Source organism: Somniosus microcephalus, chromosome 9, assembly GCF_052327205.1.
Source record: "Somniosus microcephalus isolate GS21.2 chromosome 9, FLI_Smic_1.0, whole genome shotgun sequence".
NCBI classification, from domain to species: domain Eukaryota; kingdom Metazoa; phylum Chordata; class Chondrichthyes; order Squaliformes; family Somniosidae; genus Somniosus; species Somniosus microcephalus.
Genome location: NC_140995.1, coordinates 165,450,596 through 165,478,590, shown reverse-complemented (window position 1 = coordinate 165,478,590; position 27,995 = coordinate 165,450,596). Strand labels below are relative to the sequence as shown.

At 44.2% G+C, this 27,995-nt stretch overlaps 1 protein-coding gene across 1 annotated transcript in view; it reads right to left on the bottom strand.

The window, feature by feature from the left end:
- The window catches only part of mchr2a (melanin concentrating hormone receptor 2a), an 80,198-nt gene that overhangs the window by 10,517 nt on the left and 41,686 nt on the right, over positions 1-27,995 (bottom strand). Inside the window, exons 4-5 of the mRNA XM_085997455.1 lie at positions 18,193-18,387; positions 16,281-16,400 (exon numbers count right to left, since the gene is read on the bottom strand). Of these exons, the coding sequence (XP_085853581.1) occupies positions 16,281-16,400; positions 18,193-18,387 (315 nt within the window). The remainder of the gene's footprint in view (positions 1-16,280; positions 16,401-18,192; positions 18,388-27,995) is intronic.

Below are 27,995 nucleotides of genomic sequence, written 5' to 3'. Positions count from 1 at the left end.
AACTGATGGGGCGGTATTTGGCCGAATTGGATTTGTCCTGCTTTTTGTGGACAGGACATACCTGGGCAGTTTTACACATTGTCGGATAGATGCCAGTGTTATAGCTGTACTGGAACAGCTTGCCTAGAGGTGCGGCTAGTTCTGGAGCACAAGTCTTTATCACGACAGCCGGGATGTTGTCAGAGTCCACAGCCATTGCTGTATCCAGTGCGCTCAGCCGTTTCTTGATATCACATGGAGTGAATCGAATTGGCTGAAGACTGGCTTCTGTGGTGGTGGGGACCTCAGGATTAGGCTGATATGGATCGTCGACTCGGCACTTCTGGCTGAAGATGACTATACAAAGCAAAAGGAGATGGTAATGGGACAAGTAAAGAAACAAAAGATGGGTCTAGAAGTGGTGTAAATGGGTATAGCAGAATCATCAACAGCTGCCATCTGAAAAAATAGGGGCAGAGATTATCGTCTGAAATTGTTGAACATGATATTGAGTCCAGAAGGCTGTAAGGTGCTTAATCAAAAGATGAGGTGCTGTTCCTCGAGCTTACGTTGAGCTTCATTGGAACAGTGTAAGAGGCTGAGGACAGTGAGGTCAGATTGGGAATGGAGCGAAGAAGTAAAGTGACAGGCGACTGGAAGCTCGGGGTCACACTTGCAGACTGAGCAGAGGTGTTCCGCAAAGCGGTCACCCAATCTGCGTTTGGTCTCCCCAGTATAGAGGAAACTGCATTGCGAGCAGTGCATACAGTATTCTAATTTGCAAGAAGTACAAGTAAATTGCTGTTTCACCTGGAAGGAGTATTTGGGGCCCTGGATGATGAGAAGGGAGGAGGTAAAAGGGCAGGTGTTGCATCTCCGGCACTTGCACGGGAAGGTGCCGTGCAAAGAGGAGGGGGTGATTGAGGAGTGGACCAGGGTGTCACGGAGGGAGTGGTCCCTTTGGAATGCTGAAAGGGGAGGGGAAGATGTGTTTGGTGGTGGGATCACACTGGAGGTAGCGGAAATGGCGGAGGATGATCTGTTGAATGTGGAGGCTGGTGGGGTAAAGGTGAGGACAAGGGGAACCCTATCATTGTTCTGGGAGGGAGGGGATGGGGTGAGAGCAGACCATAACCTCTGCCCAGATTTCCAGCATCCACAGTAATTTGCTTTTGTTTATTTTTCATGTTGTGGAGGTTCAATCAGTTTCAGAGCTGGTTTACATTATAACAGCATAACTGAATAATTTGGAGTGATACGATCATGATCGGGGCATGGGTATGTTTCACTGATGGTTAGTTCAGGGTTATGTTACAACTGTATAGAGTGTTACTCCCTTACAATTCTTGCTCATCTATATGTTATTGGTTTTTCTATATCAATGATTTTGTGTTTTCCTCTAAATGTCTAGTTTGGGTGTATTTTCCCTTGTGCTGTTCTGACTGTGATTGGCTATCCTACTCCATTCTTGGTAGGTTAGCCCATCTGCATGCCGACTGTTTGCCTTTTACACAGTCAGTGTCCGTTTGTCCATCTCCAGTACAATGGTAATGTCTATGCTTCTTTCTGCCATTCTTGGATCTTAGCTATACAGTTCTGCTTATGGAAGGAAACAAAGATGTCAACTATCTTACTCTGCTGATATTTTTGAATAAGCTTTATTAAATTAATAAAGGAGAGTAAGAGTCTTGCAAGATCAAGAGTTCCTGCACACAGAATAGAGCCCTCCAACCTCCTCAAGCCCCTCCACTCCAGTGTGGGAAGGTATCTGGACTTTGCTCAATACTTCTCACCAACACGGTGAACAAACCTAGGACAACCACTGCCATAATGTTGTTCCAAATGTATTATACCACTATTCCACCCTTCTTTGCTTTTTTTAAGCAATAGAGCTCCTGGGTGAAGGCACTCCACCTCCCATTGGTTTATTTTTTTTGTAGAAATTACCACTAGATAGAGGGCAGAATACTGCAATGTGTTCCAGTTCTGTGTTTCCAATGTCTAGACTGATCAGGTGAGGTCATGTTCTACAGCCCCAAGGCAGTGTCTAAGAACATCTGCATCTTCAGTGTTCTGCACAACTTTGCCATTTATAGAAAGGAGCCCATAAAACCTAGAGGAGCTCAAAGGCATGTCTGCAAACTTGGCTGGAGTTGAAAAGCAAGGTTTATTCATGAATGACCAATCAAGCAACGCAGTACTATGCATTCAAAAGGATGAAAAATCTCACAAGCACTAACTCATTTAATGCTGTGATCAAAGATCAAAATCATAGAATCATAGAACCATACAATGATACAGCACAGAAAGAGCCGATTCAGCCCATCGTGTCTGTGCCGGCTCTTTGGCAGAGCTATCCAATTAGTCCCACTCCTCTGCTCTTTCCCCATAGCCCTGTAAATTTTTCCCTTCCAAGTATTTATCCAATTCCCTTTTGAAAGTTACGATCGAAACTGCTTCCACCACCCTTTCAGGCAGTGCCTTCCAGATCACAACATCTTGCTGCGTAAAAAGAAAATTCCTCATGTCGCCTCTGGTTCTTTTGCCAATCACCTTAAATCTGTGTCCTTTGGTTACCGACCTTCTGCCATTGGAAACAGTTGCTCCTTATTTACTCTATCAAAACCCTTAGGGCAGGATTTTCATTGGGCCGTGGAGGTGGGATTGGAGGCGTGTGGGGGGTTAAAACCCCAAAATTGGGGGGGCACGAACCCATCCCGCCCCCAACCCGCCTCCGTGCCAGTTTCAAAGGAGGCGGGTACCCGCCCCCCACTGGGACCCGCCTCCCGGAGGCAGGAAGGGGATTAGTGCCAATTAACTGCCTATTAACAGGTAGTTAACAGGCAGTTATTAGCCTAATACCTATTTTCATTGGTGAAATGTGGGATTCCCGACGGCTCCAAACCACGCCAAGTTAGTGAGACGAGCTATCGGGATGAAAGACTTGGAGGCGTCGCGATGTTCGGTGTTCAGGTGAATGATGGGTGCATGAGTGCAGAGGTAAGTGTGTTTGGTGTGTTTAAAGTGTTTAAAGAAGTTTTACTTACATTTACATACCTTTACAGCCTTCCTTCCTTCAGGTCTCGGGAGTCTCTCATCTCACCGGCACAGAAAGCAGAATGGCTGCGATCTGTCAAAAGTTCCAGCATTCAGCTTTCTGTTCCGGGGAGATCTCTAAATCATTCTGAGAGGAAAGAATTAACTTGGAGTACAGATTGTCAGTGTTTGACAGCTTCCAACAGCTGTGAAACGCTGATATTTCATCTGTCAAAAGGTCTTGACAGATGAAATATCAATCTGTGACGTCACCTATTGCCAGGTGGCCCTTAATTGGCCTGCTGAGCCTGCTGGGTGGGCTCAACAAGGTCAATCAAGTCAAAATCACGTGGGTTGGCTACAACCCTGAAAGTTGTAGTCCCGCCTCCTACCCGACTCCTCAATGAAAATCCAGCCCTTAGAGATTTTGTGCATCTCCTCTTAACCTTCTCTGCTCTAAGAAGAACAACCCCACATAATTGAAATCCTGCAATTCTGGTACCATTCTAGTAAATCTCTTCTGCACCCTCTCTGAGGCCTTGACATCCTTTCTAAAGTGTGGTGCCCAGAATTGAACACAGTACTCCAGCTGAGGCCTAACCAGTGATTTATAAAGGTTTACCATAACTTCCTTGCTTTTGTACTCTATGCCTTTATTAATAAAGATTAATAAGGATCCCAAATGCATTTTTAACAGCCTTCTCAACTTGACCTGCCACCTTCAAAGATTTGTGTACATACACCCCCAGGTCTCTCTGTTCCTGCACTCCCATTAAAATTGTACCTTTTAGTTTATATTGCCTCTCCTCATTCTTCCTACCAAAATGTATCACTTCACACTTCTCTGTGTTAAATTTCATCTGCTGTGTGTCTTCCCATTTCACCAGTCTGTGTACATTATCCTGAAGTCTATTACTATTCTCCATTGTGCCAAGGAGGGACAAAGGGTGCTTTGCCTTTTATCATCTCTCTTCAATGACTGCAATGTCCCAGTGCAGGCTGAACCTTTGGTGAATGAGATGTCTCCAAGCAGTTCTCCTTCATTGGTGTTCCTAAACATGCAACGGAATGATTTGCTTCGGCGCACGTGTGAATTCCAGTACTGTGTTCCAAAGTGAATTCGTGGCAAAAAGGGGAAGTGGTTACAGGGAGCAGAGGACTCTGACCTATAGTGGTCTGGCATTCATGCCTTGGGAGGGAAAAATCAGCTCACAACGGGTGCATCTCTTTGCAAAAGCCCCTTATATAAGGATCTGGATTAAATAGTGATCATGAGTAAGGCTGGTATTGCAACACTAGAACCTCAGGATGGCTGACATATCCCAAGCTGACCTGGATAGGTCTTTTCATCATACTGAAGGCCATCTACCTAATGAGGAAACCCTGACATTTAGGATGACAGTTGCTGGATGGCATTCCCTGGAGGCTAGCTTGAAAATATACACTCATGTATCAGGGGTTCAATGCCTACCTTAATTGGATTGCAGAAAGGCCAGCAATTGCTGCTAAAGCTCTGCACCTCCAACTGATGGAACCACTTTCAATGAGGTACATTTGTGTTCAAGCCATGGTCAGGAGAATGATGGAAATGAAATCAGGAAGCACTTTTTCACACAAAGGGTAGTAGAAATCTGGACTCTCTCCCCAAAAGGCTGTGGATGCTAGGACATTTGGAGCTTTCAAGACTAAGATAGATAGATTTTTGTCAGGGGAGGGAATCAAGGGATATGGAGCAAAAGCAGATAAATGGAGTTGAGGTGCAGATTAGCCATGATCTAATTGAATGGAGGAGCAGGCTCGAGGGGCTGAATGGCCTACTCCTGTTCCTAATGTTCGTTCCTATGTAGCTCACTTATTTTGTGGCTGCTCACCGTGCTGCTCAGGAAGAATTCCTGGTCCTGCTTTGTTTTGTAAGGGTTCAAACCCATGCTTGTCAGTTCTTAGTGAAGTGGAGGTAAGCAAAGTCTCTTTGGGGTCACGTTGGCTCCAGGGTGACATTCTTGGCAATGAGAGATTGAAACTGACTCGATCCTCTGTAGCAGGTTTAGCAATTTGATATCTGAGCCAGGCAGGTCTATAATACTTCAGAATGCTGTTGACGATTGATCAACCAGCCTGGCTTATTCAAGGTACCTGGAGGAGTAGATCTGTCACTCGGCTCCAGATCACCCTGCAAGCAAAAGTCCTAACTGGACAAGTGAGGGAAGTCCATCTATTCTGTTGCTGGTAAACTGCATAATGTTAGCTGGTGAAACACTGGTAGCATGCTACTTGAGAGTCCCTAAGCATTCATTCTTACCAAATTGCTCCCAGGTTCTCTGTGATCTGCTAAGTGCAGTTTGTCCCTATGGGGAAAGAGTGCACATTCAACTCTGATATCTGATATATGTAGCTTTCTCAATAGTTTGTCTTGGAGACTCTTAAGACTAAAGATAGGCTTTCGTGAGTGTGTCAGACACTTGGCTAACCAAAAAAAAATACCCATAACGTTTTGGGAAAAGAAGGACTGGCGGATCGCTAAGGTAATACCTATATTTAAGAAGGGAGATAGAACATGTCCAGTGAACTATAGACCAGTCAGCTTAACATCAGTAGTAGGAAAAATAATGGAATCCCTACTAAAGGAAAAAAATAGAAGAACATCTAGAAACCAATAATATAATAATGAATAGTCAGCATGGATTCCAAAAGAGAAAGTCTTGCATGACCAACCTCTTTGAATTCTTTGAAGAGATAACAGAGAGAGTAGACAAGGGTAATGCAGTAGATGTAATTTATCTAAATTTTCAAAGGGCCTTCGATAAGGTACCAGATAATAGACTGATAAACAAGGAATGTGGAGTCAGGGGACAAGTAGCAGAATGGATAGATAGCTGGCTTCAGGACAGAATGCAGAGAGTAGGGGTAAAGGGTAGCTATTCATAGTGGCAGAAGGTGGAAAGTGGGGTCCCACAAAGATCAGTGCTGGGATCAATGTTGTTCACAGTTTATATTAACGATTTAGGCTTTAGAATCAAAAGCACAATTTCTAAATTTATGGATGACACCAAATTGAGGGGGATAGTCAATACTGAGGAGGACTGCAACAAATTAAAAGAAGACATGAATACATTTGCAGAATGGGCATATAATTGGCAAATGAATTTCAACACAGATAAATGTGAGGTATTACAGTTTGGTAAGAAAAATAAGGAATTCACATATTACTTGGAAAATAAGAATCTAAATGGGGTAAAAGAGCAAAGCCCTTTTTAAGCTTAAATCTCTTTGGTTTATAGTTTCTAGGTGTGATATTCACCATCTAGAATCGGGGCAGAGGGTATTTAAGAATAATATTAATAAATTTAATTAATTACATAGAATGGGAGATCAGGTGATGTGTTGCTGCTGCAATATGTGGGAGCTGGTGGACACCATTGATGCTCACGGTGGTCACATTTGCAGTAAGTGTTGGCTGCTCGAGGAATTCCGGCTCCATGTTGAAGAGCTGGAGTCCGAGCTTCAAACACTGAGACACATCAGGGAGGGGGAGAGTTACCTGGACTCTGTGTATCACGAGGTATTCACACCAATTAGATTAATTAATTCAGATGTAGTCCGTGGCCAGGGTCAGGATGGTGTGACTAGAAGTGAGGCAGGTACAGGGATCCAGGAGGTAGTGTTGGAGGAGCCGCAGCCCTTGCACTTGTCCATCAGGTTCGAGGCTCTTACTCCCTGTGAGGATGGGAACAGGGACTGCGGGGAGGATGAGCAACCTGGCCACAGCACCATGGAGCGGGGGGCCATTCAAGTGGGGGGAGTTAAAAGAAATGTTGTAGTGGTAGGGGATAGTATCGTTAGGGGGATAGATAGAGTTCTTTGCAGCCGAGAGCGAGAGTCCCGAAGGCTGTGTTGCCTGCCCGGTGCCAGGGTTAAGGACATCTCCTCTGGACTGGAGAGAAACTTGGAGTGGGAGGGGGAGGATCCAGTTGTCGTGGTCCATGTTGGTACCAACGACATAGATAGGACAAGGAAGGAGGTTCTGCTGAGGGAGTTTGAGCAGCTAGGGGCCAAATTAAAAAGCAGAACCACAAGGGTAATATTATTACCTGAGCCACGAGCGAATTTGGCTAGGACAAATAAAATTAGAGAGTTAAATGCGTGGCTCAAAGACTGGTGTGGGAGAAATGGGTTTTGCTTCCTGGGACACTGGCACCAGTACTGGGACAGGAGGGAGCTGTTCCGTTGGGACGGGCTTCACTTGGCCAGTGCTGGGACTAGAGTCCTGGCAGATCATATAACTAGGGCTGTAGAGAGGGCTTTAAACTAACTAGTGGGGGGGAGGTTCCTAGAGAGCAAATAATAAAAATGACAACAGAGAAGGTCATAGACTTAGGTAGCAGTGGGGAAATTAAAAACCAGAGCATGTCAGGAAGGGGCAGAAGGTATGGAGTAAAAGGTAAAGTAATAAAAAGGGCAAAAGCAGGAACTAAGTGTCACAAAACATCTTTGAAAGTTCTCTATTTGAATGCCCGTAGCATTCGTAACAAAATAGACGAGTTAATGGCACAAATAATTACATATGGGTGCACAAATAATTACATATGGGTATGATCTTGTGACCATTACAGAAACATGGCTGCAGGGTGACAATGCCTGGGAATTAAACATACCAGGTTATTTAATGATCAGGAAGGACAGGCAGGAAGGAAGGGGAGGTAGGGTGGCTATGTTAATAAAGGAAGGAATCACTGTAATACAGAGAAATGATATTGGGTCAAAAGATCAGGATAATGAAACAGTATGGGTGGAGGTAAGGAATAATAAGGGGAAAAAAACACTAGTGGGCGTAGTCTATAGGCCTCCGAACAGTGGCAACTCTGTTGGATGGAGTATCAATCAGGAAATAGTTGAGGCTTGTAATAAGGGAACATCTATAATTATGGGGGATTTTAACTATCATATTAATTGGACAAATCAAATTGGGCAGGACTGCTTTGAGGATGAGTTCATTGAGTGTATTAGGGATGGGTTTCTTGAGCAGTATGTAACTGAACCGACCAGGGGGCAAGCAACCTTAGATCTGGTCCTGTGTAACAAGACAGGATTAATTAAAAATGTCCTAGTAAAGGATCCCCTTGGAATGAGTGACCATAACATGGTTGAATTCTATATTCAATTAGAGGGTGAGAAGGTTGGATCTCAAACAAACGTGCTAAGCTTGAATAAAGGAGACTATGAAGGTATGAGAGCGGAATTGAGCAGAGTGGATTGGGAAAATAGATTAAAGGGTAAGACGATACATGATCAGTGGTGTACATTTAAGGAGTTATTTTACAACTTCCAAAAAATATATATTCCACTGAGAAGAAAAGGGTGTAAAAGAAAAGACAGCCATCCGTGGCTAAGTAAAGAAATTAAGGATAGTATTCGACTAAAAACAAGGGCATATAAGGTAGCCAAATCTAGTGGGAGGATAGAGGATTGGGAAAACTTTAAAAGACAGCAAAAAATAACAAAAAGATTGATTAAGAAAGGGAAGATAGATTATGAAAGTAAATTAGCAAAAAATATAAAAACAGATAGTAAGAGTTTTTATAGTTATATAAAAAGAAAAAGGGTGGCTAAAGTAAATGTTGGTCCCTTAGAGGATGAGACCGGGAAATTAATGGTGGGAAATATGGAGATGGCAAAAACACTGAATGAATATTTTATATCAGTCTTTACAGTAGAAGACACTAAGAATATCCCAACACTGGACAAACAGGGGGCTAAAGGGGGGGAGGAGCTAAACACGATCAAAATCACTAAGGAAGTGGTACTCGGTAAAATAATGTGACTCAAGGCGGATAAATCACCTGGACCTGATGGCTTACATCCTAGGGTCTTGATGGAAGTGGCGATAGGGATTGTGGATGCATTGGCAATAATTTTCCAAAATTCCCTGGACTCTGTTGTATCCGTGTATTAATGGAGACACGGAATGCAGGAGTTGGTTTAACAGGTGTTTACTGAACAAAGTCTGGAGGTGAACTAAAAGATACAAGACACTATACAGGCTTATATACCCGAGTGGTCACTACCGGTATTACAGTACACAGGGGCTCTTAAAGGTACATACACTACAATTCCTCCCCTTTTAGATAATTAGTACATAACATTTTAAGTAATCATTAATTAACATGTTTACAAGAACAATAATCTACACATTTGCTGCAGTTAATCAATTATAAGTCAGTCTCTCTGGAGGCTTCCTGACTCGGTCCGGATAACGCCTCAGTGGTGTCGTAGTTTTCGGTGGTGTAGTAGGTTCTTTTGGCAAGGTCGATTCGGCTTGAATGCCAGTGTCGGGTTCATCTGGTTCCAGTATCACCGGATCGGAGGTAGATACTATGGGTATCTCTGCTTCATCATTAGGCGTATAGAGTTGTGGTGTCGGTTGTCCCTTTTCAGATGACTCTATGATCTGGTCAGCATGGCACCTTATTATGCTTTCTCCAATGTCCACGGTATACATCAGCGGTCCTAGTCGTGTACAAATAGTTCCAGGCTGCCATTTCTCGGTACGGTAGTCCCGGGCCAAAACTTGTTGACCTATCTGGAAGGTTCTAGTTGGCCTTTCATTCATGCCTTGAAATTGCCGGTTCTCTACGTCCCTTCTGATGTTTGGCTTGATCAAATCCAGCCGGCATCTTAGTCTTCTATTGAAAAACATCATGGCGGGAGTTTGGTTTGTAACCAGATGTGTTGCATTCCTGTATGCAAACAAGAAGTTATCTACCTTATGTTGTAGATTTATGTCTTCATTACCCATGGACTTTATGGCCTTCTTGAAGGTCTGGACAAACCTTTCAGCTAATCCATTGGTGGCGGGATGGTATGGGGCGGACGTGTAGTGCTTAACCCCATTGTTTTTTAAGAACTTCCTGAATTCTTCGGACACAAATTGTGGTCCATTATCAGAACAGATCTGTTCCGGCAGCCCATTCCTGGCAAATATGGTCCTTGATACTGTGATGGTTTTTTCCGTGGTGTTGGAGGACATCTTTATTACCTCCGGCCACTTGGAGTGTGCATCAACCGCGATTAAGAACATTGAGTCCATAAATGGACCAGCAAAGTCAATGTGTACCCTTTGCCAGGGAGATGAGGGCCACTCCCATGGATGTAGAGGGGCTTGTGGTGGAGCGCTTTGGACCTTCTGGCATCCTAGGCAGCTCTTGGTCATTTCTTCGATGTCTCCATCGATACCTGACCACCATACAAACGCCCTAGCTAGGTTCTTCATTTTCACTCCACCCAGATGCCCCTCGTGAAGCTCCTTTAGCACTTTATCCTGGAGTTTGGGTGGAATCACCACTCTGGATCCACACATCAAGGTTCCTCGGCACACTGACAGCTGTTCTCTTCTTTGCGAGAATGCTGGCAACAGTGGTTCGCCATGTGCTGGCCATCCCTTCACTGTTAAATCGTAGACCCGTGAGAGAGTCGGGTCATTTCTTGTCTCCCTTTCAATGGCAGAATTTGTTACTGGTAGACATTCCACTATGGTAGAGTGGAACATCTCTACTGGGTCTACTGTAGGTGCCTCTTCTACCGTTGGCAACGGTAGGCGCGATAAACCGTCAGCATTCCCATGCTGTTTTGATCCTTTGTATTCTATGTTGTATTGGTGTGCCCCTAGAAAAAGGGATCACCTCTGTAGCCTTTGCGCTGTCATAATGGGAACGCCCTTTTTAGGGTTGAATATGGAGACGAGGGGTTGATGGTCAGTCAACAAGGTAAATTTTTGTCCGTGTAGGTAATGGTTGAATTTCTTCACTCCCCACACCAGGCTGAGGGCTTCCCTGTTGATCTGGGCGTAGTTACGCTCAGCTGAGTTCAATGAGCGTGACGCAAAAGGTATCGGCCGCTCCGAGCCATCAGGGAATCTATGCGATAATACCGCTCCCACGCCGTAAGGGGATGCATCGCACGCCAGTCTAATTGGCAGTGATGGGTTGTAATGAGCCAACACTTCCTTGGACGTGATCAAGCCTTTGCATTTATGGAAGGCACGTTTACAGTCTTCGCTCCATTTCCAAATTACTCCCATTTGTAGCACTGCGTTAAGAGGGTGCAGAACAGTTGACAAGTTCGGTAAAAATTTATGATAGTAATTTATCAATCCCAGCAACGACCTTAATTGTGAGACATTTTCAGGTGCTGGGGCTTTTATGACCGCTTCAATTTTTTCAGGTGACTTATGCAACCCTTCTTCGTTAATTATATGGCCACAATATGATATTTGTTTCTGGAAAAATTCGCACTTGGGGCGATTTGCTCATAGGCCCCGTTCTCTCAGTCTAGTGAGCACCTGCTCCAAATTGGCAAGGTGATCATTGTCATTTTCTCCTGTTACAAGGGTGTCGTCTAGGTAGCATTGAGTCCCCGGAATCCCTTGGAGGACTTGCTCCATAGCTCTTTGCCAGATAGCTGGAGCTGATGCTACTCTGAAAACCAGTCGATTGTACTGGTACAGGCCTTTGTGTGTGTTTATCGTGAGATACTTTTTAGAGGCCTCCTCAACCTCCATCTGTAGATATGCCTGTGACAAGTCAATTTTGGTGAAAGGTTTCCCTCCGGATAGTGAGGCGAAAATATCTTCTACTCTCGGAAGAGGATACTGTACCATGTGAAGGACCGGGTTTACAGTCACCTTGAAGTCCCCACAGATGCGAATTTTTCTCTGTTCTTTAGATTTATCATTATTCAATGCTTTCTTCATGACCGGGATGATGGGTGTTGCCCACTCGCTCCAATCTACCTTGGATAACACGCCTGCCTTTTCCAAATTCTCCAGCACTGCCTCGACTGCTGGACGAATTGCGTATGGCACCGGCCTTGCCTTAAAAAACTTGGGAATTGCCACATCTTCCACTTTTATTGAGGCGGTGACGCCTTTCAAGGTTCCTAGTTCCTGTTGAAACACTTCTTTGGCGTTGGCCAAGATGTCTTTTAACCGTTCAGGTATGACGTCATCCTCATTTTTTATCTTACTGGTCACCGTCAGTGCCTGAATGGAGTGCCAGTCTAAACGTATCTTCCTGATCCATTCACGTCCCAACAGCGGTGGACCACCATCTTGCAGAACGTATAAATACAACTTCTGTATTTCCTTGCCGTTGTATACAACAGGCACCCTTATTTTCCCTCTGGGGTATACTTTCTTCCCCGTATATGTCTTCAATATAATGGATGTGTCTTTCAAAGATATATGCGGAAATAGCCGCTCGTAATCCCGTCGACTTATGACGGTCAGAGCTGATCCTGTATCTAGCTCCATTTTAACTGGGGACCCCGCTAGCATGAGGGTAACCCAAATGATCTGGTAATCTTCTTTGGCAATTACATTATGTAATTTGAGACAGCTTAGTCTCTTGTTTCCGGAGTCGCTATCGCACTTCTGGTCTTCGGAGCTACTGTCCGTCATCATTTGTACCTTTCTGTACTTTTCCTTATTGATTTTTTTTCTGTCAGTGGATTTTTTGTTTCCAGATCGGCATACACGTGCAATGTGTCCCATCTTTCCGCATTGCCTGCATGCTTTGTCCTTGAACCAGCAGTCCCTCTGGTCATGGGTGGATCTGCCGCAGCGATAACATCTCTCGAAACCCCGTGTCATTTCATGGGTGCCGAAGTCCTGTGGCTTTTGCTGTATCTCTGCAGCTCCTCTTGCTGCTGCTTCGTATGATACAGCCACACTGAAAGCCTTGTCCAGTGTCAAATCTTTCTCAGAAAGTAGCCTTTTCTGTGTTCCTTCACTTAGGAGACCGCAGACGAATTTATCTCGTAGAGAATCTGCCAGTCCTGCCCCGATTGGCAGTGCTTTGACAGCTTTCTTAATTCGGTGAGGTAATCAGCGTTACTTTCATTCTTGTGCTGATTCCTCCTGAAGAATTTGAATCGTTCCGCTATCAGCAGCGGTGTTGGGTTTAAGTGCTCCTGTAGGGTATCAACAATCTCCTTAAAATTCTTGTCCATCGGTTTGGCTGGAGTGATTAAGTTTCGTAACAGCCCGTATGTCCTTGCGCCCATCAGATTAAGAAGTACCGATGCCTTTTTATCATCCTCTACTTCATTCGCTGTGCAATATACCTCCACTCTTTCCACATATGTGGTCCAATCCTCTATATTACTATCGAAAGCAGTAATATTGCCAGTCTTAGGCATCCTGAAAATCAAAAATGGCGCCTCCCACGCTTTCCTTTCTTCCCTGCTGAGAAAAAATTGCGCCTCCCGCGCTTTCCCGCCGCTGCCGCTGCTGACAACGCTGTTCTCCGCGGTTTTTATTTACACAGATATTTTTAATAGTTGGAGACTCGTTCCCGCCGGACTCTCTGGGATTTTTTTTTCTCCCTCTGCTTGGTCCGAACGCCGACCTGCTTTGCAGTGCCGGCCGTCTCCCGAGTGCTCCACCCTCCGTCTCTGTTTGCCTCCGCCTTCCGACTCGCTGCTCGGCCCTGCTGCAGAGCCACCCGATCGAGCCCCAGCCCGCCGCCCAGGAAGGATTAGTGCAGTACCTGCCACCAGCCCGGCTAGCTGGTGAAACCACAGTTTTCTTTTTTTTTCTTCGACCTTCGTCTGAGGAATCGATCTCCTTGAGGTGCTGCCGAATTGCAGGTAAGTCCAATTCCAATTCGTCACCACTGTTGTATCCGTGTATTAATGGAGACATGGAATGCAGGAGTTGGTTTAACAGGTGTTTACTGAACAAAGTCTGGAGGTGCACTAAAAGATACAAGACACTATACAGGCTTATATACCCGAGTGATCACTACCGGTATTATAGTACACAGGGGCTCTTAAAGGTACATACACTACAGACTCAGCAATGGTCCCGGCAGACTGGAAAACTGCTAATGTAACACCCTTATTTAAAAAGGGCAGTAGACAGAAGGCTGGAAACTATAGACCGGTTAGCCTAACATCTGTGGTAGGTAAAATTTTGGAGTCCATTATTAAGGAGACAGTAACAGGACATTTGGATAATCATAATTTAATAGGACAAAGTCAGCATGGTTTTATGAAGAGGAAGTCATGTTTGACAAATTTGCTGGAGTTCTTTGAGGAAGTAACATATAGGGTGGATAAAGGGGAACCAGTGGACGTAGTGTATTTAGACTTCCAAAAGGCATTTGACAAGGTGCCACACAAAAGATTATTGCTTAAGATAAAAAATCACGGGATTGGGGGTAATATTCTGGCATGGATAGAGGATTGGCTATCTAACAGAAGGCAGAGAGTTGGGATAAATGGTTCATTCTCAGACTGGCAATCAGTAACTAGTGGTGTTCCACAGGGGTCAGTGCTGGGTCCCCAACTCTTTACAATCTATATTAACGATTTGGAGGAGGGGACCGAGTGTAACATATCAAAGTTTGCAGATGATACTAAGATGGGAGGGAAAGTAGTGAGTGAGGAGGACATAAAAAACCTGCAAAGGGACATAGACAGGCTAAGTAAGTGGGCAGAGATTTGGCAGATGGAATACAATACTGGAAAGTGTGAGGTTATGCACTTTGGCAGGAAAAATCGTAGAGCAAGTTATTATCTTAATGGCAAGAAACTGGAAAGTACTGAAGTACAAAGGGATCTGGGGGTCCTGGTGCACGAAACTCAAAAGGTTAGTATGCAGGTGCAGCAAGTGATTAAGAAGGCCAATGGAATGTTGGCTTTCATTGCTAGGGGGATAGAATATAAAAATAGGGAGGTATTGCTTCAGTTGTACAAGGTATTGGTGAGACCGCACCTGGAATACTGCGTACAGTTTTGGTGTCCATACTTAAGAAAGGACATACTTGCTCTCGAGTCAGTACAAAGAAGGTTCACTCGGTTAATCCCGGGGATGAGGGGATGGACATATGAGGAGAGGTTGAGTAGATTGGGACTCTACTCATTGGAGTTCAGAAGAATGAGAGGTGATCTTATTGAAACATATATGTGAAGGGGTTGGATCGGGTGGATGCGGGGAGGATGTTCCCGATGATGGGTGAAACTAGAACTAGGGGGCATAGTCTTAGAATAAGGGGCTGCTCTTTCAAAACTGAGATGAGGAGGAACTACTTCACTCAGAGGGTGGTAGGTCCATGGAATATGCTGCCCCAAAAAGCTGTAGAAGCTACATCATTACATAAATTTAAAACAGAAATAGACAGTTTCCTAGAAGTAAAGGGAATTAAGGGTTACAGGGAGCGGGCAGGAATTTGGACATGAGTCTAGGTTCGGAACGGTCATGGCCCTGTAGGTAGTGGAGCGGGCCCAGGGGCCGTGTAGCCTGATCCTGCTCCTATCTCGTGTGTCTAATTCTGTTAGATTCAGGAGATGGTTCTGTGATAGTGGATTGGCGGTTAGGATCAGATCAGCCATGATCTTATTGAATGGCGGAGCAGGCTCGAGGGGCCGATTGGCCTACTCCTGCTCCTATTTCTTATGTTCTTATGGATCTCGGAGTACAAATACACAAATCACTGAAAGTAGCAATGCAGGTTAATAAAGCCATAAAAAAAGCAAACCAAGCACTAGGGTTTATTTCTAGAGGGATAGAATTGAAAAGTAGAGAAGTTATGCTGCAGAGAAGATTTACAAGGATGATACCAGAAATGTGAGGTTATACCTATCAGGAAAGGTTGAACAGGTTGGGTCTCTTTTCTCTTGAAAAGAGAAGGCTGAGGGGTGACCTAATTGACGTCTTTAAAGTTATGAAAGGTTTTGATAGAGTAGACACTTGTGGGGAGAGCAAAACTAGGGGCCATTAATATAAGATAGAAACATAGAAAAATAGGAGCAGGAGTAGGCCATTCGGCCCTTCGAGCCTGCTCCGCCATTCAATATGATCATGGCGGATCCTTTATCTCAATACCATATTCCTGCTCTCTCCCCATAGATAGTCACCAAGAAATCAAATAGGGAATTCAGAAGAAACTTCTTTACCCAGAGAGTGGTGAGAATGTGGAACTCGCTATCACAAAGAGTGGTTGAAGCGAATAGTATAGATGCATTTAAGTGCAGTAAGATAAGCATATGAGGGAGAAGGGAATAGAGGGTTATGCTGATAGTCAGATGAGGAAAGACGGGAGGAGGCTTGAGTGGAGCATAAACACCAGCATAGACTGCTTGGGCCGAATGGCCTGTTTCTGTGCTATATATACTAGGTAATTCTATGTAATCCTATGTAACAAAACAGCTCACCTTTGTTCATTTACTTATTCTGAGTATAACTTATATGATTATAATAACTGATTTACCTTCCAGTTCTCTTGTTTTCCTGATAGATGTTCCATGTGTAACATAGAATCAATATGTAACAAATCAGTATCAGTGGTAAAGGAAAGAAGAAAGAAGTTAAGGTGTGATACAGTGTATACCTGTGGAAGGATCAGAGAGAATATATGTTAGTTTTGGCTAGTTATTGATCAGCGCTTGAACACTGATCTGGATTTTCCAATGATTGATAATATTATTGCCTCATTTTAAAGTTGTTTTGCTTATTGGTAATTGTGGCCATCAAGTAAAACCCTTCATTAAACAATGCCCAAAATGGCAGCACTGATTTGCTGTGTGGATGGAATACGGTGATCAGTGATGAATTAACAAAACCACTGGACTGTGTTTGATTTTCACCTTTTTTGAGTCAACAGCACATAAAAACAAATTGAAACAACCTTTGTCAGAAAAACAATTCAAAAAGTACCACTATCCTTAAGAATGTGGCTGCAGTTATATAATCAGCAGCAAACCACGTTAGCTATGTGCTTACATAGAATTGGGCAGGGGGGTTTAAGAATGCTTGAAATATTTTTCCCTAACTTGAACTTTCTTTGGGCAGTGCTGTACTGCACAAGATGAACTGAGAGTGATTCACTTTCTGAGTTATATGGAAACCAATTTGTATTGGCACTTTATGGTTGCACTCAGTCCATGATGATGTCACAGTGCCGCATATTTAAGGAAATTTCATTAGGGGAACTTGATCACTGTTTGGACTCTTCATTTAACTTTAACATTGCAGTGAAGTGGAAACTGTTGTGATGCAATGCTAATGTTGGAGTCTAATTGCACCCTTACTGAGAAAGGCTAGCAATTGCTACTAAAATTCTCCACCTCCCACTGATAGAATTATTATGTGTTGGGTACAGTGTGTATCCATGCTATGGTCAGAAGGATGTTGACAATCCATTCATATATTTTATAGATGATTTATCACATGACTAGGAAGGGCTTACATCCAGGTTTGTCAGTTTTCTGTTAACCAACTCATAACTATCTTCCTTGAAGAGGAGACAAATGAGGTCTCTTTGGGGTTGGTTTGGCTCCAAAGCAGATCTCTCTCCATCTCTTCTCCACCTTATTTTTCTGTTGTTAAAATGTCAGAAAATGTCACAATGTTTACATGTTTAAAATGTGGACCTTAATTTCATGATATGTCTATTGCTCCATCCAAATAATATATGTCACACTCTCAGAGTATATATGAGATGAATTCTATGGAGCATTATTACAAAAATATAAATCAATGACATGCTGCAAATATGATTTTTGAACATTGTTAAAATCATCAGTGAAAAACTACATACTTAGTTTAGTGTAAGCTTAATGCTATGTTAAAACATCCTGGCCCAGACTTCACATTTCAGAAGCAAGAAAGATAATATCTATGAATACTTTAAAAGTGCAGACAGGTTTGTTTCCTCACATAGTATTTGATATACTCTTATTAAAATGCTATATAATTCCTTACTGAATAAGTTGAGATTCTGCATTATTTGCCCAGAGAGTGGTTAGAATGTGGAACTTGCTGCCACATGGAGTAGTTGAGGCGAATAGCATCAATACGTTTAAGGGGAGGCTAGATAAACACATGAGGGAGAAGGGAATGGAAAGATATGTTGATGGAGTTAGATGAAATAAGGTGGCAGGAGGCTCGTGTGGGGCATAAACACCAGCATAGACCAGTTGGGCCAAATGGTCTGTTTCTGTGCTGTAAATTCTATGTAATTTTCAATTCAAAAATAAATAATAAATACTTCTGGACAGTAATGATTACACATTATGAAATTGAAGACAGTGTAAACCCTATAGTAATTGAAAGAAAAATGTGCATCAACCACTTACTTTCCTTCTAAAGCACTAAGGAGCTTTATTTTAAAATACACTTACCAAAGTATATCCTGGGGTGAAGTCAGATCAAAAGCACAGCTTTCCAAGCCATCCTTAAATTTAATGACTTTCACATGCATCCAGACAGGAAGAACCAATACAAGTGAAATAGCCCAAAGGCATAGATTGATTTTAATGGTTTTTGACCTGGTTCTGAAGCTTGTCAGACGAAATGGATGAACAAGAGCCAGGTACCTATGGACCAAATTTCGAGTAGAGTTTCAAAAACTGTTAGACTTTTTTTACACAGCAATCATTTTTTTGTTAGCTTATAGGAGCTACGTTTGTAAAGTATATAAAAGATATACAAAGAGGTGTGGTTTTAGAAATTTCCTACCACTACTATTGAGACTATATTGTCGGTAAATGCTGCACCAAGAGTTAAACTAGGGTTAAGATAAAATTGGGGAAGTCAGGGTTTGTAAAATTGAATGAGATTGCAAGAATGAGACTTAGAATCATACAGCACAGAAGAAGGCCGTTCGGCCCATCGTGCCTGTGCCGGCTCTTTGAAAGAGCTATCTAATTAGTCCCACTCCCCTGTTCTTTCCCTTAGCCCTGCAAGTTTTTTCCCCTCGGGTATATGTCCGATTCCCTTTTGAAAATTATTTATGAATCTGCTTTCACCACCCTTTCAGGTAGTGCATTTCAGATCATAACAACTCGCTGCATAAAAAAATGTTTCTTCATCACCCCTCTGGTTTATTATTACACTAACAAACTTGATGAATTCACTTCAGCTTAGTTGCCAGAATCTCTGATTAACCCTTTCCCTCCGCCCCCCCCCCCCGCCCCCCAACCCAGCCTCTTACATTCATCCGAGCCTGATCACCTATAAGACTGGTGTGGTCGCTCAGCACTGCTGTCAGACGGAAATGATTGTAAGGAACTTTGTTATAGACCACAACCTGTTAGATTTATAAACTCATCACAGGAATCACTCACATGTTGTAAATAGATTTATATAGCACCCTCCACAACCTCAGGATGTTCCAAAGTGCTTTACAGCCAATCAAGTACATTTGAAGTGTAGTCACGGTTATAATATAGGGAAAAATGGCAACCAATCCACATACAAGAAACTCCCGCAGACAATAAAATAATGACCAGATAATCTGTATTTTAGTGATGTTGATTGGCCAGAACGTCAGGAGAACTCCCCAGCTCTTCTTTGAATTGTGCCATGGGATCTTTTACATTCACCTGAGAGGGCAGCAAGGACCTCAGTTTAATGGCCCAGAATTTGTGGTTGCAATGGCGGCAGAATGTGTGCTGGAATTGGAGTGAGATAAAGCTTCTGCCTGAGGAAAGTGAATATCAGTCAGTTGGGAGCTTTTATTGTACACTAGCTAAAGTGCCCGGCGGTGCCGAGGCTTTTTCGAGGGAATGTTGTTGTTGGAAGAGAGAGAGAGAGCGACTGGGGGGAAGAGAGAGCGACTGGGGGGAAGAGAGAGAGCGACTGGGGGGAAGAGAGAGAGCGACTGGGGGGAAGAGAGAGAGCGACTGGGGGGAAGAGAGGGAGGGGAGGGGAGGGAGGGGAGGGGAGGGGGGAGGGAGGGGAGGGGGAGGGGAAGGGAGGGCGGGGGAGGGGGAGGGCGGGGAAGGGAGGGCGGGGGGAGGGGAGGGGGAAGGAAGGGAGGGAGGGGGGAAGGGAGGGCAGGGGAGGGGAAGGGAGGGAGGGGGGAAGGGAGGGCAGGGGAGGGGAAGGGAGGGCGGGGGGGAGGGGAGGGAGGGGAAGGGAGGGCGGGGGGGGAGGGGGAGGGAGGGGGGAGGGAGGGCGGGGGAGGGGAGGGGGGGATGGAGGGCGGAGGGGAGGGAGGGCGGCGGGCGCCCCCCCCGAGGGTCGCGGCCCCCGAGGGTCGCGACCCCCCGAGGGTCGCGCCCCCCCCCCTCCGGAGGTGAAGACCGCCGATTGCGCGCGCAGCAGGAGCTGAGACACGGCGTCTCTCTCGGCCGGCGGGCCCGGTTGCCAGGGCAACCGTGACGCTGACCAAGCCAGAGAGAGAGACGCCGCGTCTCAGCTGCTCCTGCTGCGCGCGCGGCCCCACCCCCTGAGGGTCGCGGCCCCCCCCCCTGAGGGTCGCGGCCGCCCCCCCTCCCCCCGAGGTGAAGACCGCCAATTGCGCCCGTTGCCAGGGTAACGCTGGACGCTCAGCAAGCCCCGGCAGAGAGAGACGTCTCAGCTCCTGCTGCGCGCGCACCCTAGCGGCGCTGGGCTGAGGCTCGGCCCTCCAGCCTTCGAGTGGGGCCGGGAGGTGCCTAGCTCGGGCGTGGGTGCGGAGGAGACGCCGAGGCTTCTAGGCCTACCTGGAAAAACGGGGAAAGGTAGGAAAATTAATGAGATTAGATAAGTTAATTACTTTCTAAATCATTTTTTTAAAAACAATATGTGTTTTAAAAGCAACGTTTTTTTTTAAGACGCAGAAAGCGGGAAAAAGAAAGGAAAAGTTTGGAATCAAGATGGCGGCGACTCACCTCGGTTCAGAACGATAAAGCCCGGCCACACGCGCACCGATTGGCCCGGCGGCACACGCCAGCAACCCGGCGTACGATTGGTCGAGCTCGAGGTCACTCTGTCGCTAATGAGCGGATAATGAGATGCTAATGAGCGGAATGTTGAAGGTTTTTGGGATACCGCGGGCGCAATTTTAGCCTGGCCGAAACATAAATACGCTTAAAACCGTCTCGGAAGCGTAAGCTTTCTTTGGAGGTAACGCGCGCATAGGTACGCCCTGTAACTTTCGAGTGCATACCCGCAACGCACACGCGATGACCGACAGATAGACAGATAGACAGACAGACAGACAGACAGACAGACAGATAGACAGATAGAAAGACAGAATGACAGAAGTACCGATTTATATATATAGATTTGAAGATGTCGAGTAATCAGCTGGAGCAATGGCCACTAAATTCACGCCTCAGCTTGACAGCCGTGGTCTGCGCACAGCGGGGATCCCGTGGCCATGAAGTTAAAGACAAAAGGTAAGTGAAAAAGTGCTGTTAAGCATCTGACAACTAGATGCTAATCATTTTAATTAGGTCCTCCGCCACTGCCGGTCGGGTCTGTACAGAGTTTACAGGCCCGACATTGGGAAAGGTGCGTGGTGGCAGGTTGACAGCGGGATGTGGACCTGCTGACAGAAAAAAACACTTTCCCACCTGAGTCGCCACCGATCCCGCCCACTAAGCCCCCCGGAAAATTCTGGCCTCAGTTGCAGAAGGGGTGTTGGCTTGTCAAGTGGGGAGTAATACCTGATTGGATGGTGAATGATTTAAGGATCAACAGCAGAGTAAGAGTATGTCAGTTAAGTAGGTTTTTAATAGTTGTCCCTGAGCGAAATAAAAGATGGTCCCGATCAGGAGCAGGAAGCTTGGCGGGGGAGTTGAGAGCATGATCAATTTTTGAATTGATGGAAAACCAAATAAAATCCTGTAAGGAGAATGTGACATTTTAAAGAATGATAGGGATTTAAATCAAAATCAAAAGTATGATATTTAATTGTTCAAACTCATTCTGAGAAAGATGTAGATTACAATACTCTGTTGCTACTTATAACTCCTTACATTTACCTCATAATATTCAGCATTGACAATGTGGAGAAAAAGTATTGTTTTCAATTGAAGTACAAGTATTTAGTGTGAATATTCAGTGCTGAAAGTGTTAAAAGAGCTGGTTGTTTTATTTTTGATACACAAACTGTGCACGGAAAAGTGATATAAAGCACTTAAATGTTCAGAGTCCCACAGAAATTATTGAAAGCACATAGCAGGTAGATTACATCTAAAAGAGAAAAATAGGTGAAAGTTTTGAGTAACTATCTGACTCTGTGCACGCGACAGGGAGCCTCACCCACTGGAAGTGCATGTTGGAAATTCTGGCAAGTGCTGAGCATGATTTTCCAAACCACCTTGCATGAATTTCTGATGTATCCTTTCCAATGGCACGGCTCTCTATAGGAAGCGCAAAGTCTGGAAATTACCCCTCTGATGTAATAGTGTACTTGAAATCTATCTTTTTCCTTCAAATGTTGATTGTCCTGCTGCACACTGCAGCATTTTCTGCTTTTACATCAGATTTTCAAAATTCGAGATTTTGTTTTTACCCTAACGTTCAACTTACTAGAGATTTTCCTCTATAGACCAAATAGTCATTATAGTATGAGAGCAGTCCTTTTATACACGACAATTGATATGTAAATACTTTAAAAAAACAAACATATATAAAGAGGAAGAAACAGCTGATCCCTTGTTAATTACCTTCATTGAACCACTCATCTTAGATCGATACCACTAAGCCGTATGCTCAAGAAACTGGCATTTAATTTTAATCAATTGAAAAGCAAATCAATAGCTCATGAACTGAATATATCATTGAAACAGACTAACAGACCATGAATAAACTGTCTGTGTGTGTGTGTGTGTGTGTGGAATAGTGGGGTCTGTACTGACATTTGTGGTCTTCAATATAATTTGTTTTCAGACCAATAATAATTGCTATGTTTTATACTTCCTTTTTATGTAAGTTACTTTGTAAATTCTCTTTTGCCTCTGATCTGCACGTGTAGTACGTCTGCTGTCAATAGTGTGGGTGGTGAGTCTGCTCCCAGATTGTTGAAAGTGGCTTCTGTAACCAGCTGCCGGGGTTATCAGATACGACTCTCCCCTTCGATTGTTCATTTCTTCGTCCTGCAGGGACACACTGTAGCCTCTGCGGCAGCCTCCCTACACAGACCCCAGTTAAAATTGCAGTCAGATCCCATCATCAGGACCTGACATGTATATGTAAAGAAGGATCCTGCTGGCTTTGGGTGGGAGTTCTTGCCGCCTGCTCAGGAGACCAGGTTAAAATCTCGGATGGCGGGATCCTGTCAGCTTTCCGCTGGCGATTTTGACTGTCCACCCAGCCAGATTCCACTGGGTGGGTAGGGTTAAAAATCACTCCCTAGATTTTATGAATCCTCATTTCCAGTGCAGAGATTTGTGTCCTGGGAGAACATATCAGGAATTCCGGTGTGGAGATCAGCAGGCCCTGTAGAATTTTCTGTCTATCAATTTTAATTTTAATGCACGGAATATCCTGTGGGATATGGTGACCTCCAATGCCTGAATTCTTGACATATACACAAAGCTCAGTGCCAGGAGTGCAAATTTGGAAAACGTATCATTATTTGTACAATTTTCAGTCGAAGAAGAGGATAAGCAAAAAAAAAATCATCCTGCACACACTTATGAGCATTCAGATAATCATCAATAATTCGGCACGGTGGCATAGTGGTTAGCACTGTTGCCTCACAGCGCCAGGGACCCGGGTTCGAATCCGGCCTCGGGTGACTGTCTGTGTGGAGTTTGCACATTCTCCCCGTGTTTGCGTGGGTTTCCTCCGGGTGCTCCGGTTTCCTCCCACAGTCCAAAGATGTGCGGGTTAGGTGGATTGGCTATGATAAATTGACCCTTAGTGTTAGGGGGATTAAATACGTGGGGTTACGGGATAGGGTGGGATATGTGTTGGTGTAGGGGTTACGGGGATCGGGTGGGATATGTGTCGGTGCAGGCTCGATGGGCCGAAATGGCCTCTATCTGCACTGTGAGGTTTCTGTGATTCTATGTGAATTCCTCATAATGGTTCAAGTTCTGCTAGTGTTATGATAATAACACTGCATTATTGCAAGGAATTTTCACAGTAAATGGATACTAAAATTAAACTATTCATAAGGAAATAGAAATGTAAATCAGCAACACCTAAAAATCTCTAATAATGCATCCTTTATATCCCCATTATAAAATCCTAGCTTTATTCTTTCTCACTAAGCACCCTAAGCCAACAACTTACATTTATATAGCACTTATAATGCAGACAAATGTCCCAAAGCTCTAAGCAGAGGCATAATGAGAAAATAATTGCCAGTGCAAACTGTGACATTAGTTCACATTGAATGACTCAATAATGTAGTATTAATAACTGTATATGACACTAAAGTGGTGTAATAACAATAGGGGAAAGTAAATTTTGCATGGTTGTGTGTTGCCAGAAAATATCAAGTAATGACGGGCTCACTGCTCATGAATTTTCAACTAATGGATTAGACGATATGTGCTGGCTGCAGGCAAGGTGGTGCACGGCCTCACAAAATTTACCGGTACTATTGGCCAATGTCCATGGTGAAAGCCACAGCTATTTTCCTCTCCTAGACCCAAGAAGGTAGCTTTCAAAAGAGAGCGCTAATAGCACTGGGAATCTGCCATGAATATTTTAATCAGCATTATCTTGGAAAATTTGGCTAGGATCAGAGTGGGGGGTCACACCAGAGGGCAGGAATCTCACCCTGACATACTTGCAATGGAAAATGCACCACAGAAGAAAATTCAAGCTCACATATTATCAGAGGCGGTGAAGTTACAGAGATGGAATTTGACCTGGGGTCGGAAGGTCAACTAATAGTTGAATAGGGCCCTTAAATTGTGAACAGTCTGATTCAGCTTGAGACAATGGCTGGGGTGGGAGATTAAATTGCTGGTGAGGGAATAGAGTTTGTTGTGTAGGCCGAAGATGATGGCTTCAGTCTTCCCAATGTTTACGGAAATTACGGCTTATCCATGACTGGATATCAGACAAGCTGTCTGACAGCACAGAGGCTGTGGAGGGGTCAGGAGAAGTGTGTCTTGTTTTGCACACTTTGTATAAAACTAATAAATTGCAGGACAACGGAGTATTACAGTTTAAACTCTTTTATGAAGCATTAGGTCTGTGATCTCAATCATACAGCACAGTGGGGACAAGATGGAGTTAGGACCCCTTACAGATGCCTGCAGGCCAATGACAACTCAGCATGTGATCACATGTGAATATAATAGGTATTCCTTGCAGATGCCTGCGGGCCAATGATAATTCAATATGCAAATGTTACAAGGTGCAGGAGAGGTAGAGCTAGTTGTCATCAGTCTATATGTGGAAGCTGAAACCCATATCTGTGGATGATGGCACCAAAAAACATCATGCAGATGAGGCAGAGGAGGGGGCCAAGCAGAGCTCCGGAGGTAACAGTGCAGGGACGAGAAAGAAGCCCTTTCTGGAGATGCTCTGGCTACGATTGGATAGGTAAGAATGGAACCAAGTGAGGGCAATCCTACTAAGCTGGACAATGGAGGAAAGGCATTGAAGGTGAATGATGTGATTGACTGTGTCAAAGGCTGCAGAGAAGCTGAGAAGGATGAGAACGGATAATGCAGGAAAGTCACAGGGATAGAGGATATGTGCCTTTGGTTAGTTTGTGTCAGTGCTGTGGCAGGGCAGAAACTTGATACGAACATACAAATTAGGAGCAGGAGTAGGCCACTTGGCCCCTCGAGCCTGCTCCACCATTCAATAAGATCATGGCTGATCTGATTACTCCACATTCCCGCCTACCCCCGATAACCTTTCACCCCATTGCTTATAAGAATCTATCTACCTCTGCCTTAAAAATATTCAAAGACTCTGCTTCCACCGCCCTCTGAGAAAGAGAGTTCCAAAGACTTATGACCCTCTGTGAGAAAAAATTTCTCCTCATCTCTGTCTTAAATGGGCGACCCCTTATTTTTAAACAGTGACCCCTGGTTCTAGATTCTCCCACAAGAGGAAACATTCTCTCCACATCCACCCTATCAAAACTCCTCAGGATCTTATATGTTTCAATCAAGTCACCTCTTACTCTTCTAAACTCCAGTGGATACAAGCCTAGCCTGTCCAACCTTTCCTTATAAGACAACCCGCCCATTCCAGGTATTAGTCGAGTAAACCTTCTCTGAACTGCTTCCAACGCATTTACATCCTTCCTTAAATAAGGAGACCAATACTGTACACAGTACTCCAGATGTGGTCTCACCAATGCCCTGTATAACTGAAGCATAACCTCCCTACTTTTGTATTCAATTCCCCTCGCAATAAACAATAACATTCTATTAGCTTTCCTAATTACTTGCTGTACCTACATACTAACCTTTTGCGATTCATGCACTAGGACACCCAGATCCCTCTGCATCTCAGAGCTCTGCAATCTCTCACCATTTAGATAATATGCTTCTTTTTTATTCTTCCTGCCAAAATGGACAATTTCATATTTTCCCACATTATACTCCATTTGTCAGATCTTTGCCCACTCACTTAACCTATCTATATCCCTTTGTAGCCTCCTTATGTCCTCTTCACAATTTACTTTCCTACCTATCTTTGTGTCATCAGCAAATTTAGCAACCATACCTTCGGTCCCTTCATCCAAGTCATTTATATAAATTGTAAAAAGTTGAGGCCCCAGCACTGATCCCTGTGGCACACCACTCGTTACATCTTGCCGATCAGAAAATGACCCATTTATGCCTACTCTCTGTTTCCTGTTAGCTAGCCAATCTTCTATCCATGCCAATATGTTACCCCCTACACCATGAGCTTTTATTTTCTGCAATAACCTTTGATGTGGCACCTTATCAAATGCCTTCTGGAAATCTAAGTACAGTACATCCACCGGTTCCCCTTTATGCACAGCACATGTTACTTCCTCAAAGAACTCCAATAAATTGGTTAAACATGATTTCCCTTTCACAAAACCATGTTGACTCTGCCTGATTACCTTGAACTTTTCTAAGTGCCCTGCTATAAAGTCTTTAATAATAGCTTCTAACATCTTCCCTATGATAGATGTTAAGCTAACTGGCCTGTAGTTTCCTGCTTTCTGTCTCCCTCCCTTTTTGAATAAAGGAGTTACATTCGCTAATTTCCAATCTAATGGAACCATCCCCAAATCTAGGGAATTTTTGAAAATTAAAACCAACGCATCAACTGTCTCACTAGCCACTTCTTTTAAGACCCTAGGATGAAGTCCATCAGGACCCGAGGACTTGTCAGCCCGCAGCTCCAACAATTTGCTCAGTACCACTTCCCTGGTGATTGTAAGTTTCTTGAGTTCCTCCCTCCCTTCCATTTCCTGATTTACAGCTATTTCTGGGATGTTACTTGTATCCTCTATAGTGAAGACCGATGCAAAATACCTGTTCAATTCAACTGCCATCTCCTTATTTTCCATTATTAATTCCCCAGACTCACTTTTTATAGGACCAATGCTCACTTTGTTAACTCTTTTCTTTTTAAAATAGCTATAGAAACTCTTACTATCTGTTTTTATATTTCTAGCTAGCTTTCTCTCGTACTCTAATTTTTCTCTTCTTATTAATCATTCTTTGCTGTTTTTTATATTCTGTCCAATCTTCGGACCTGCCATGCAATTATTCTTTGCGCAATTATATGCTTTTTCTTTAAGTGTGATACTATCTTTAACTTTTTTAGTTAACCACCATTGGTGGGAGAGATTGGAGATATTCAAACATAGAGTTGTGGGAAAGATGGGCATAGATTTAATAGTTAACATATTCAAAAATTTTGGAGAGGAAAGGGAGTTGGGAAAGAATAGTGGGGTCGAGGTTGGGTTTAATGGAGGGGGATGATGTGAGAGGAGGGAGATTAGAGAGAAATATAGGCCCCGATATTTATGAGCAGGCGGGGAGAGTGTGGGGGAGCGCAGTAGTGCGGGGAAATCCATTGAGGCCGGTGACGCGGAAGTCCTGCTGAATTTAACGGCAGTACCTCATTATAATTTTTTCTTACATTTCCCGCTTGGCAGTCAGCCAAATTGAAAGGCTGGCCAGTTGCTGGGTGGGAAAACCAGCCGGGGACGTTCTCCGGCAATCATGATTGCAGAGTAGGCTGCAAATCAGGGCGGGATGGGGGGAGGTCACAAATCGTGGCAGGGGGAAGGCCAAAGACTTTCTTG